The sequence below is a fragment of the Notothenia coriiceps genome, unplaced genomic scaffold (genome assembly GCF_000735185.1).
Source record: "Notothenia coriiceps isolate Sejong01 unplaced genomic scaffold, NC01 NC01_scaffold00005438, whole genome shotgun sequence".
Lineage (NCBI taxonomy): Eukaryota > Metazoa > Chordata > Actinopteri > Perciformes > Nototheniidae > Notothenia > Notothenia coriiceps.
The window spans coordinates 12,060-26,643 of NW_011338139.1; the positions used below are offsets into that span (position 1 = coordinate 12,060).

Below are 14,584 nucleotides of genomic sequence, written 5' to 3' on the forward strand. Positions count from 1 at the left end.
GGAAGAGAAAGAGGGATAAGGAAGGGGGGAGGAAGAAGTTGGAGATGTTAGTACACACACACACACACACACACACACACACACACACACACACACACACACACACACACACACACACACACACACACACACACACACACTTCTGGTCAAGGGTCCTTATTTTCACAAGGGACTGTTTACATGGATCCATATTAGAGCTGCAAAGATTCAATGAAATGCCAACTATTAGGAAAATCAATTATTTGGTTTTAGAAGATTTCTAAGGAAACATAATTCCGGTTTGTTTATCAGTTGCGGATAGAATAAGACATTTGAGGACGTCATCTTGGGCTTTGGAAAACACTCATTAACGTTTTTCACTGTTTTTGGACATTTAATAGATTAAACAACTATTTGATTGATCAAGAAAATAATCTACAAATTAACAAGCAATAAAAAATAATATCTAGTTGCAGCCCCAAACCGTATTGCTGTAATTAAAACCCGGTCACATTCATCACAGGTTTACTCTGACTTTGGTTTCACATTCAATATGTTTGTTAATGTATGATATAGCTTATGAATCTATAAATAAAAGCACTTGTCTTGAGGAGTAAGGGCACATCTTTCACTCCAGGATACACATAGTGTAAGAGCTGATGGTAGATTCAGAGACAGAGTACTGCAGTGCTACAACGGGAATGTTTGCAAACTACATTAGGAGTCACCGAATGTGCTGCTTCTATGAGCACTGCCACTTTGCGGGATATGATCGGACCCTGAACGCATGAATATTGCCGTTGTTTTCTTTGTACATCACCTCCTTTTAAAAGGAATACTTTCCCCAAAAAATTACCATTTGTACATAAATAACTAACAATGTGTTACTTTGGGTTCTTGAATAAAACTTTGTTTTTCTGTCATGCCTCTACGAGGAACCAAGAATCTTATAACTGAGAACATTCTCAATTAATTGAAGTGAATAAGAGGTATGCACAACTATATGAAAAAATAATATCTTTACAAACTGACTCAATTCATGCAAACATGCATTTTCGCTCAAACCTTACTATTTAAAAGCTTCCTCTATAAACAGCTTTTATCCGTTCGTGTCTAGAATGTTTTAAATAATAAGGTTTAGTTCAAATGCATGCACTTGGGAAGTAGTGATCATACAGGATAAATAATAATTAGATTATACTGCACAAGTTGTTTAAAGGTGGGGTAGGTAAGTTTGAGAAACCGGCTCGAGATACACTTTTTGTTATATTCCATGGAATGCTCTTAACATCCCGATAGCAATGAATATCTGAAGTGCTTTGACCAAAAATCCATAAAAAAATGTCATCTGTGGAAGCCGTAGTTCTGTAAAAAGCACGACCAATAATTTTAGCCGGCACGGCTAAAATAACTGGACGGCCTACCTGCCTGTCAGCCTGTGCACAAACTTATCTCGTGCCCTCATTGGTCATGTGCGCGTTCGTGTGTGTTGGAGGAGGGGCTCTGTAAGGAAGTGGCAGATTTTTTCCAGCTGTGTATTTTCAAATTCTAGCACACTCGAGCTGGTTTCTCCAAAAGTACCTACCCCACCTTTAAGTGTTTTCGTCAACGGAAATGTTGATATCGTTTTGCTGTGTTTTAAACATTGAAATCAGTTTCTTCATGACTAAAAAACGTTTTTGAGGTTAATGTAAAGGCATGGAAGAGAAACATTGTCTTTAATAATTCAAAATAACATAGGGTGAATTATTGATACACAAATGGCCTTTCTTTGTGTGAAGCATCCCTTTAAAAATAGATGTTCATATTCTATGTGTCTGTTTTCCCTGTCTTTCCTATGTGCTTGACCCCTGTGGGGCTAACCTGAGCTGGTCTGTGTTCACCTAGGATGGCAGCTATCAGAGCCTCGGGTGCAGTCACCCCCCTGCCCGGAGACACCGGGCTGCGGGGGGTGAGCGGGCTGATGGTGGGGGACAACACAGTGTCGGGCGAGACCAGTCGCTCCTTCTTAGCAGCAGATGAGGGGGAGAGAGTCTGTCCTTCTTTGGAGCGAGGACAGAGGCTGAGGCCCTGCAGGGAGGGGAGGGGGTTGGAGGTGAGAGCAGGGGGGGCGGGGCTTCGGCTGCGGCGATGGCGGTGGTGGTGTTTGCCGTTTTTGGGGCTGGGGCTGCGGGAGCACGGAGCCAGCAGGACCAGAGTGCTGTCGTCTTCTGAGCTGACCTCCGAGCTGCTGGAGCGACGCGCGGTGGGGCTGTGGATGGGGATCCTGATCTGTGCAGGTAAGGGAAAAGGGGGTTCAATAGGTTGCAGTAATGAGATATAGCCCTGAAGAATGTGGGAACACATCTACATATAATTTCCTAAATAAAAGAAAAAAACCCTACATTATAAAAATACTCCACAATAAGTAAAAGTACTTCATTCAAACCTTTATTGAATTCAGAGTATAGAAAACAGATCTTACGAATTACACGCCCTTTCAGTGTTATTGAATAATTTGTTTTTCATTTTGGAGCCACATTTTAATGTTTTACATCGTTTAGGTGTAGTTAATTTACTTAATGTACTGTTATTCTATAGCAATGCATCACATTTTGTACACATAGCACATAAAAAAAACAATAAACAATATTTATTTGCAACAAGTAGCAATGGATGTTAGATAAAGCAGTAAGAGGTACATTATTTCCTTATACAGTGTAATAAAAACATATATAAGCAGAAACACTAAAGTACAGGAAAGTATCATGCTGAGTCATTTCAATCCAAGCTTATTATTAGATAACATACTTTTAACTGTATTTTAACTGATTCAAGTTAGTTTTGGTTCATGGGTTTGCCGTTTTAAGATCTTTGATGTGGTTTGCATAATTGTATTCTTTTAGTGCTTTGTTTTTATGTGTTTATGTTCTTTGATTGCTAAGGGACCCCAATTGTAACTTCGTTTTGAGAAGGGAAAATGTAATATAAGCATTTTAGGAAAATAAATATATTGTTATTAAATGAAATGATTGAAAACAATACATTTGTCAATCTAGTTGCTGAATTATTTTGTGTCGATTGACTAACTTTGTTGGAGTTTTGAAAAGGCCCCGTCCTGTTTAAACAGGATGATGCATCCAGTAGTAGTAGTAGTAGTAGTAGTAACATGGCTGCGTGCCTGGGAGTACACATACTTATGGCCTTATACTCTATGTGGGCATATTCATTAATAAACACATCATACCAAGCCGTGAGTGGCTAACCTTTTGTCCTCTGACTTTTGTTACCTGAATTGGCATTGACAGCCCAACAATGCTGTTCATGTTGTTACTGTAGTAGCCCAGGATGTATTCACCATCATCTCTCGGCAAATCCTCATCCGAAAATGTCACCTGGGGAACAAAAAAAACTGAAATAAAGTTACAATTTAAATTCAGCTGCAGCTCAAAGTAAATGGCATTTGAGTGTCTGACAAAAACCTGTGTTGTATGCTCTCCCTTGGCCCATATGTATGCCTGGTAATCTTTGTGATGTCTGAATCCAACCTGTTGCAGAATAACAAATGGGCATCATTTCAGATGCTGAAACTGGGCATTAAATAAAATAGATTTTTTTTCATGAGCTTTTGACCAAAATCAAACTGCGTGTTACCTTGTATATTGCTACCCAGTCCCACGAGCTGCGCTGATAAGTCGATGCAACTGTGAATCGAACTGTAGCTTCTGAGACTTTGCACCACTCCTTGTTTACCTGCAGCTCCACCAGGGGCATATCCACCTTGAATGGGAACTAGGAGAACGAGAACATAGACGTGAAAGGGACAGTTTGGGTTGTTTTGAACTAGTGGGGTTGAATTAGTTACTCATCCTCAGTAAGTGAATGAACGTTGGCACGCCCCAAGTTTAAAGAAATAGACAGCAGAACCAGTAGCATTGAAGTAACCATATCAGTTTTAGTTGAATCTATATTTAGAATTGTTTAACCTCTTCATCACACACACACACACACACACACACACACACACACACACACACACACACACACACACACACACACACACACACACACAGCGAGGTAAAATGACTGGTTTTGACAATGGTGGCTTTGAAAAGAGCATTGATGGATTTTAAGTCATGTTAAGATTGGGAAAAGGGCTGTCTGACGGCAAGATCAAGCTGTGAAAAACTGTAGGTATAGCTTAAACCTCAACTGATATTATTTTTAGGGTGTTTTGCTGCTACCCCTGTCCATACCAATACATTGCTTTGCTCTGGTACCCATCATTCTGACTGAACTATCCTTCTAAGTAAAAAAATAAGCTATACAAAGATATCATTAATGCATTTGTATTGCTGTATTTAAGATAAGATAACATTTGAGGGAATATCGTCTTACATGCAGTGAAAACACAGCAGAAACAGGCTTGTGGTCGCTGATGGTGTAGCCCATGTGACTTCTGTACACATGCTGTGTCACTTTAGTCGCTCCACCCAGCCAGGAGGTCAGACCCCGCTGCAGTGCTGCATTGTGGGTAGGAGCTGGGGAGCCGGTGCGACGAGTGCGCCAGAGGATGCGATCTGTCCAGGCCGGTTTCCTCTTCTTCGCACTGAAAAAACAAGAGTCAAAGAGGGGCTGAATTTCAGAGTGGAGTTTTTACAGGACACTGCTTATAGAAAATAAAATGTATGGAGTAAGTTTGGCGACTGGACCAACCTGGTGTCGTACGTGTGAGTGCCCACATCAAACTTATAAGTAGGAGGGAAATGTAAAGGTCCCTCAAGGAAGCCTTCAAGGACAGACTCTGTGTTTTTAGCCATGTTCAGCTGTAGAGAAGACAAATGAGGGGAGAATCAGAGCAGAGCAGTGCCCTCTGTTGGTTGTCGTTGGTTATTTGGAGACAAACAGGTGGTGTAAAGCCGACTAAAATAATTCATATGTGTGGGGCGAAATATTATATAAAATGCCTCACCTGATCTCGCTCCAACAGAAGAGGAAGCTTACTGCTCTCGATGGCACATTTCACCACATGGATGTCATAGTCCTCAATACGGAAATTTAAATCCCCAAACCAAAAAACGACACTGGGGACAGAAAAAACACAGAAAATACATTTTCATTTCAGCAGTTGTTTATTTTACTCTAAAAGGAAAATGTAAAGGTTCAATTGAATATCTAATTGATTTTATATTGGATAATATCCCAAGAAAGCTGTAGCATTGTTTGTCAAATAAATGGTCTAACTTGAAACCAAAGACACATTCAAGGTCAAATAATGAGACTTTAAAGCTCCATCAGGGGTAGGGAATCTCCGGCCTCCGGGCCGTATACGGTCCGCAAGACCATTTGGCCCTCGAGGTAATTTATAAACACACGCAATCTTTTTTTTAAAGAAATCTAGACCGCAAAATAATTAAACAAGCGAGTTTCTGTTTTTCCTGGCCAAGGTCAAGTTCCTTGAACACAACACAAGCCTAACGTGTCGTCTCGTGGTATGTGTCTCGTCAGACAGGGGTGTAGTGCTGACGGAGAGCAGTGCTTTTGAAGTGCTCCGGCACTTTGAAAAGCTGTACACATGCCGCAGTTTTTGCGGGGCTGTGTCTTTAGTTGTAAGCCCAGTGGCGATCTGTTCATCTGACATACTGATCATACAGTCAATAACGCCATAGAAATAATAGGATACATTACAGTACAAGTACTTCTGTCTTTGTGTGTGTGTGTGTGTGTGTGTGTGTGTGGCACGAGCGCATTTTGTTTGAGCGAGAGAGAGAGAGAGAGAGAGAGAGAGAGAGAGAGAGAGAGAGAGAGAGAGAGAGAGGTACCGGGGATTGTTAGCATCTGGTTAGCTAGCTATGCTAACGAATATAAGGAGCTTTTCTACAACCAGGTGAAAGAGAGCTCTCTCCTGAGAGGCTCAAATAACCTCAGCTTAGTGAGGTAAAGGCACACCTTTATATGATCATTATAGGTATAAAAAAAATAAGAGAATAGATGAAAAACAGGTAACATACTATATGACAGTAAAAAAAAGTTGTTACTAAAGACTACAAGAATACAGTTTAAAAGGAGAGTGATTTGTAAAATATCCATAAAGAAAAAGAAAATCTGTTTACAGTTCTGTTTCATATGGGTGTTGAGAGATGTATCCATACTGTAGATCTCTTAATGTTGCTCTCAAAGTGAACCAGATTGATGCTTTTAACTTCAACATTTAAAAACAAATCTTCCCGGGGGAGTAGCACCCGGACCCCCCTAGAGGAGGTTAGGCCCATCCTCCACTTAAATCATGTTCACATGGATAGGATACTAAATACATTTGCACACATCTTGTGTCCATATCTTTCTGTTTGGGTGGTCATGCCACAACCGTGCACGTGCATGCATGCGCGAGTCATGGTAAGATATCTGGATTAAGAGGTTGCTTTTTCTTTGCACAGCATGAAAGAAAGGCCAAATGAATGGGCTGTGATTTTTGTTTTTTTAAGCAGAGGTTGAGTTCAATAATTTTTACGGCCCTCGGAGGATGTTGTAAAAATATAAATGGCCCTTGAGAGGAAAAAGGTTCCCCACCTCTGCTCTATCATGTAATATGCCGCCCCGAATATGTATTTATTATTGGTGAGTACATTTGGTGCAGATAAATCTATTTTGTGAATGAAAGTGCACATTTGTTTTATGGATAATCAATCTTGAGCTACATTAATTAAACTCAAATGTCACCCACTCGTGGTCCAGCACCCCCGTGGCAGTGCCTCCTTCAAACTGCTGCTGCTGCAGGATGCTTTCAAAGTCCTCCATGCGCTGCTCCAGGTTCCTCATGTGAGCGGGCAGGTGACAGTTGAGGAAGCACACCGGGTGGCCGAACATCGTCATCCTCGCACTGACGCCCCCTTTATTCCCCTTAGAGGGAGGAAAAAAAGGGCAGAGAGAGGACACAATGAGAAATGGATCCCTTATGTATTACATTTTTATTCTTCCCTGGATTGTATCTGTGTTCAGGGACAAAGTCAGGATGTTTTTCTGCCCCCGAATCAAAGCACCAGACAGCCAGACAGCCTGCTGCTGCTGCTGCACTGACCTCAAAGAGAAGGAGACTGCAGCACACAGGGGTGATGCTGACATCAACACACAGGAAGGTCACACATGCATCCACGCAGAGGAGGGACCACACACACCACCTTTTAACATCCTACCCCCCCCCCCTTTGATAGAAACCCCCCACCAACGTTTCAATGTAATAAATCTCAGAATTCACAGCAGTGCCATTTGAAGCACGTACCCAATATCCCCCAAGACCTGTGCGCGTACTCTCTGTCTGAACACCTCTGAGGAAGGGAAGATGGCCCCATTTGGAAAAAACCAGCAGCAGCACTCCCTGCATACGCTGGGACGCCACCTAAACGGATGAAAAATAATATATCAATACGGTGAACTGCATTTAATAATGGCCAAAAGAGGATAAGAGTTAAAAAATATACAGTTTAACTCATATCAATACTATATTCTGTGTAATATCAGTATTTCATAGGTGAAGTCATGTGAATTCAAGCTTCAAGTTGGTTCACTTTCTTATTTTGAATATTTACCGTTTACTTTATTATATCTATACTGTTTTTTATTAATTGTATCTTGATTTGTTTGAATGATGCCTCCTGTTGCACTGTCCACTTTGCTGCTGTTGTATTACAAATGTCCGCACTGTGGGACTAATAAAGGATTATCTTGTCTTATTATGAGCATATTTACTGACCAAAACATATCCAAAAGGACTGAGTGTATCCATGCAACGCTCACTCCACTGGTCTGAAAAAAGAGCCTCCTTTAGCCGCTTGTTTATCATGGAGTTGACTTCCTGGAATCTGTGCGGTGCCAGAAAAGTAGAGAAATGTCATTAACAAGTGGAATACAACAGCAATAATAAAAAAGGAGAGTGATGGGCACATCAAGATGAACACAGATGACTGAGTGGGCACAGGCTGTCTCTCTGGCAGCGCTGAGCCTGTCGGAAAAACTTGCTTACCCGATGATAAACATGTCAACGCTCCCATCTGAAACATTTGGTCCGAACAGAGAAGTGATGTCATCTGGCGGGACAGCTGACCCCACATTCCACGTGACGATGTACACCCTTTCAGAGGATAGAAGCATGGGAAATGCCGCATTAGATCCAAGTACTATATATATATTATATAATGTAGGGTGTAAGAGGACATCATCCGTGCTATAATCCTCAGAGAAATAGCTTCCATCGGTGTTGCTGTATTTAGAAAAAAGATCCGCACAATTAAGCACCACTTGTACCTTGAAGATGACTAAGGTGTGTGTGTATGCGTGTGTGTTGGAAAAGAGACAGAGATGGAACTAACTGTCCTTCAGAATCACCAGCAACACTTTTTTATCAAATAAACAAACATCTCACTATGGTTGTACTGACATTTATATTAATTGATTTTAAAATGTCAAAAAATTATGAAAGATGTCAAACACAGGTTCCCAAAATACCTGGTGGTGTCTACTCATGTCTAAAGTTCAAATCCTGCACAGATTCAGTTAATTATTGTAGAAGAAAAACAACACACTGTGACATTTAATATCTGGCATATTCACTTGAAGTATGACTCAAACGTTTAATTAGTATTCAAATAGTTGCCAGTTTATTTTCTTCTGATTCGCTAAACAATTAATCAACTATATTATCCTTAAATCAAGCCTTAAAATTGTGCTGTTCTCTATCCAGATTTATGATTTCTGCAGTGACATGAAAACAGTGCAAGCTAAAGATATATATAGTTCTTTTAAACAGGACAACATTGGTGTTTTGGGATGTTTTACCTAAATAAAATGTTCAAAGGCATATAACATCTAAGATTTTTCCCATTGATTTCAGTAGTCTATAACACGAAAGTTAATGTATTGTACAGTAAAAGGACATTTGTTTGAGACTGAAACTATCGGAGGCAAAATGTACCCTTCTTACTCTCAAATGTTTTTAGCGTTGCATTTCATGCATTTATATCTTGTGAAATATTGTGTGGCCTTGGTTTAAAAACTGACACATGAAAAGGTGTGTAATTATCTTAATGTGTTGTTGTTTTTGTTATTAGTTTTCATCAATGTTATCATCATCATGTTTTATTTCTGAATACAGGCTGCTTTAAAAACTCTCCCTGTTGATATTTAGATCTGAGTGTTGGCTCTAGAACAACATTTAATGTCAAAGATTGGCTAATTTTGGCTTTTACTTTTTTTTAAATGTTCTTGTTTTGTCCTTGTTTGCTAACAAACACACAACATAAATCATAGATATGCTTTTCAGCAGAAAACTCTCAAATCTTGACGTTCTGTCTATTCAAGTAAAAACTGTCCCTACTTACATCCCTAATAACTGCTAACATGCACTTGAATGTAATGTACTTGTGTATTTCTATATAATGATATATGTTTTGAGACAGAATGACTGGCTGAATCTGAATACTAAATAGGTATTTTCTCTTTCATATTAACACAATTTGGACAAAGGTAAGCTGAGTTTACACAGGCAGCAACTTTTGCCCCTTTCACACCAACGCGGTTCCAGGGCCGGTTCGGAGCTAGAGCCTGATAAGCAACGTTTTTTCCTGTTCACACCACAGCGGAGCCGGCTCTAAGCACCAACAAATTATCAGTCTAGAAGCAAGAACCGCGTACATCACGCTTACGTCGGAAGGGGGCGAGATTAACCTGAGCTAACAGTTTATGGCGAGTACGGCAAATAAAAGTTGTAACAAATAGTAGCGCTGAGCAGAGTGACAGTGAATAGTTTACAGTGGCCTTTGCCGTGTGAGTTAACGGGAGAATAAACTCTGGTGGAAGAGCAGCACTGCAGCGGTCGGTAAATGCCGCTGAAACACATTAATAAACAATGAACCACGGCACTCTGCAAAAGTATAAGGTTGGAGAAGTCGTTATTTAATTTAATCTGGCTTGGTATGATTAAAAGTAACTCGATCATCGACCCGACGCAGTCCCCCGTTGTTGTTGTGAGCGCCGTTGGGGAGAAAATCAGCGACGTAAACGGTGACGTCATGACGCAGCAGCGGCAGCACCAGTCGGGCTCTGGGCGGTGTGACCAAAACCGATTCCGAACCAGAAGAGCACTAGCACGGAGCTAGAACGGGAACCGCGTTGGTGTGAAAGGGGCATGTGAGTGAGCGGGCATCACAACTAAAATATGCCTCTGGGAAGCCTGCCAATAAAATGTGGCTGTGTCACTCTGTCACAAAGCTCTTGGCAGCCTTGATGCATGTGACATGGTCTGGGACACATCAGTTTCCTTCCAGCCGCTGACTGCAGCTGCATTTAGACACAACAGGGAACATTCACAGTACTCAATCCTTTCTAACCAGTGGATGAAGAAATGTCTACCTGAAGTCATTGTTCTCTCCTGGCTTCTTGGGCTGCTCTTGGCTCGGTGAGGAGCCCCCAGGTGAGGGGGTTCTCTGTGGCTGAGGGCTGAGGGTGTTGGAGGAGCTCAGGTAAGGCTGGCTGGTGAAAGGCTGAGGGCTGCGGGGGCTCTGAGGACTGAGGCGGCAGAGGGAGGCCTCAGTCTGCGAATGTGACGTGTGGTTGGCACTCTGAGGTCCTGGGATACAAACCGGGATCAAATCTATTTTCTTGGAGAGGTCCTCTAAGATTCTGGGAGACTTATAAGCAGGTTTTGTTCCCAAAGCGGTGGGTCTCGGGCGGCTTATGCTCATCAGTGTCGCTGCAGTGGACCCAGACTTTGGGTACCCTGACTGCATTTCGTTAGTCACTCTGACAGCCTGCATGGGGCTCAATAAAGACTGTTTCTTGGGCTCCTCTGATTGGCTGAACAGCATTGGTTCCTGGGTTGTGAGCTGTGGAAGTAAACCAGGACCGAATCCGATCAACGCACAGGGTCCAGGCTGCATGTTGGGCCCAAAATGGTCGGTGCTGATTGGTTGCTGCTGCATGATCAACCTGCAACAGGAAGTATGAGAATAATTATAACAAGAGGTGGAAGAAGTACTCAGATTTTAAAATGAAGTAAAAGTAGCAATACTACAGAACAGAAATGTAATTAAATTAAAGTAAAAGTCCTGCATTCAAAATGTTACAAAGAAAAGGGCATCAAGATTTACTTAAGGTTCCAAAGGTAAAATCATTCATTATACTGAATAGCCCATTATTATTAATGACTGATGCATTAATGTATTTGATTTTGCAGCTGGTAAAGATCTTATTTAAATACAGATGGGTAGCTTGTTGATTTTGTCAACAGGGGATGAATAAAGTCTTACCTTAAGCTAAAATAATAGATCAGAGTTGATTTGTTGATTATTATCAATAAAGTAACATGTCACACATTATATGAGAAACTGTAAAGGACAAAAAAGTACAATATTTGCCTCTGAGATGTAGTAGAGTATAAGGTTATATTTAAATTGTCAAATACAAGTACCTCCAAAAATCTACTATAGTATTAAATGTCACTTGACACTGCTGATTACACACATTCTTCTCCAAAGGGTTGTAAGGAAAAGACACATTTGACATTCAAATTAGATAGTGTGGCTAGCAAAAAGCTCCTCAACATCAATCAGTGAGTCGTTATTTGGAAACAGGTGTAACAGCAGAGCGGAAGTGGCGTAAATGTATCACATCATACTGAGCAGCTGTCCTCTCCACATCAAGCTGCCCAGACATCACCGATGACGTTATCATGAGTAAGCACTCGGGCTGAGGCGGAGACAGAAGAAGTGCTCGGATATAATAATAAAGTGAAAGTGTGAATAATTATCAGTGTATAAATCATCTGTGAGTAGGTGAATACTTCTATGTATTCTCAAGGTAAAGTACACAACACGTATAAGCATCATATTGATGGCACTGGATTAAAATTAAAATGTACAAAAATGTGCAAGCATTTCAATTATAACTGGTTAAGGTGTGGCTATTTCTAACCACTTTATATAATGCTTTATTAAATCATGATTGATTATATGTTATATTTTGAATCTGTAAGGAACTGGTAGCCACAGCTGTCAGATAATTATAGTGAATTAAATGCACTTAGTTATTACCGACCCCTGATCTGAGGAAATAACTTTGTACCTCCGACCTGGATTATATCCTTGTTGCCTGGCAACGTTAATTAGCCTCCTGACCCTTTTACAGAGCAATAGACTGCTCATTATGGGATGCCATGGGAGTGTACATCGCGCCACAGCAGCTGATACCGGAGCACATCAGACAATGTCAACACTCTCTGTAGGTCACAAGGAGGAGGAAGACTCCCACCATTTTGTGTGTGTGCCCTCAGAAATGATACACCTCTGTAAATCATTCATGACATGCAAATGAGTATAACAGAGAATCTCATGTGACCACAGTAGTAACCTGGAAAACAGAGCTCTGACTAATGGTCGTCAGAAGGGGTTGTAATGAATTCACTTTAAAAGTAGAAACTTTGATAGATGAAGTGCCCCCTCAGTGATCCAGTTTCACATCATAGTCCATGATCCTGCAAGTCAAGGGAATGACAGCTTCATAACACCAGGCTGGACTCATGGAAAACACCACATAGCAAAATGTCTCATTCAAAATCAACACACACCGCAGCTGCAATAAAAACATCCTCATGAAAACCTCAGTCTTACCTTTCATGCGTTTTCCTTTTTTACTTTCTTATTTCCAAGGTGAACCGCGAAGGTGATTTCACAGAAGGGATCAGCATCAGTCTCCTTTGTTTTTTCACACGTCTATCAACGCGACAGAGCTGTCACATAAAAAGGTTTGGGATTTTTAGATGTTCGGTCCGGAGACCCAGCAGCAGCCCGCCTGCAGGACCGAGGCTCCCCGTCGGTACCGCGGGCAGCGAGCGTGTCCGTGTCGGTGCAGAGGACTCCGGCTGTCAGGACAGGGGGAGGCGGTCACGGTTGATGTTTCCGGTGTGTTTCATCTTTATGTAGCCTATAAACAACGACACGACGGCTGGTTATAACTCATCCTACTAATCACTGTCTCTACCGTCTACAGCTGGCCGGAGCAGATGAGCACTTCTTGGTCATCCACCTCCAGCACACCGGCCGTTCTGCCACCCATCTCTCTCCCTCCCTCCCTCGCTCTGTGCACTCTGGGTAAAATATGAAGGCACCTGAGGGGGCGGGCAGAGCATCAAAGGCAAAACAAAAATCAGCCGCCAAAAAGGGCATCAGGCCAGAAATGATTGAGCATCTGTCCTTTCACTGACGCGCGCATTAATCTGGCACCAGTGCGTCACTCGATGGGGGAATTGATCAGCATGCCAATATGTACATTTCAGTCTGTGCTCTCTTTGGTATGCAATCAATAAATGTATTCTGCAATTAAAACTACTTTTGATCTTGGTGTTTATACAGGGACATTTCTGTAAAGACATATTTTTTGATTCGATGTGGTGTTTTTTTTTTATTTCATTGAGTTTTTCTTAATATTGTCCTGATTTATAAAAAAATATATTTACACTGAAATACCATCACATTTTAAACAGAATATGACCATCAAGGCGAAATTATCCGTAAAAGACTGGACCTATTTACCCAGATGTATCTTTTTGTCTCTTTTCCCCCGCTACATCTTTACATTTCGAGCAATTTTTTCCAGTTTTGAAACAGAACATCTCCCTTGGAAGTTCCAATGTAAAGTAAACATTATTTAGCACACGAACTGTGCAATTTGTCAAAATGCCCGTTGCAATTATGATTACTAGTGCAGTGCCTCTTCAGGAGGTGGCTGTTTGGAGACCGTGCCCATTTTGAGTTGAGCCTATTGTTTGGACCCCGGAAGTGCTTGACAAGTTGTCATTAACCATTTATCCAATCGAGTTGGCACTCAACACTGCACTCCCTTGGGTAATCAGCATTAAACATGTTGATTGGATCATCGTTTTTTGAAAAATGCCAGGGACAGTGATACATATAGAGTGCACATCTGGAGAAAGAGATTCCTTATTTTATATTTATATGATGCTGCTACAGCGCCACGTGTTGACAAAATGACACAAAATTGGTCATAGTCGCTCAGACAACATACTGTATCTACACTCGTCTCATAAAAATGGTTGCAGTAGCGCAAAACATACAGGATATATGACGTTTATGGTTATAAGGGCCAGCTAGCAAAACAGTCAGGAACATCAAAAACACGAAACGGTGACTTTTCCTGGTTTGGTCAAAAGATGTCCTGTATCAAAACTGGTGACCATTGCTCAAGATTTAAAGAAGAAAATCTAGGTGGCAATAGGTTCAGGCGAGGCTTTCACGGATAGATTCAACTTGATGGACAGATTTTGTTTTTGAAACTTACGGTCGAAAAGTTTCAGGCCAATTTTGTTGTTATAATTTTACCATCTGGCCAAAAAACACCACATCTGGCAATGCACTCCCTTGGGGCCCCGGCAACCAAGTGTGAAGTGGAACGGATGAATGTGATGCACCTACAAACACACAGATTCCTCACATAATAGTTAGATTAAGAGTTATTGTTGTATTAAAAAGGAGTATTCCAGCCATTTTAGTATCAGGGGCCTCACAAAAGGCAGAGGATAGAAGAAGAAGTGAGATAGTCTCTAGATAGTGTTTGTCAA

The 14,584-nt window shown here is 41.2% G+C and overlaps 1 protein-coding gene across 1 annotated transcript; it reads right to left on the reverse strand.

Annotated features, from left to right (window-relative positions):
• Window positions 1–1,510: 1,510 nt before the first annotated feature.
• On the reverse strand, window positions 1,511–13,094 carry inpp5ja (inositol polyphosphate-5-phosphatase Ja). The gene is made up of 13 exons (XM_010768229.1): window positions 12,618–13,094; window positions 10,363–10,938; window positions 7,979–8,086; window positions 7,709–7,817; window positions 7,238–7,354; window positions 6,683–6,858; window positions 4,931–5,042; window positions 4,675–4,784; window positions 4,357–4,567; window positions 3,613–3,750; window positions 3,441–3,506; window positions 3,249–3,353; window positions 1,511–2,250 (listed from the first exon to the last, which is right to left on the reverse strand). Exons 2-13 carry the CDS (start codon window positions 10,929–10,931, stop codon window positions 1,789–1,791), a joined length of 2,283 nt encoding a protein of 760 aa, XP_010766531.1. The 5' UTR covers window positions 10,932–10,938; window positions 12,618–13,094; the 3' UTR covers window positions 1,511–1,788.
• Between the last annotated feature and the right edge of the window lie 1,490 nt (window positions 13,095–14,584).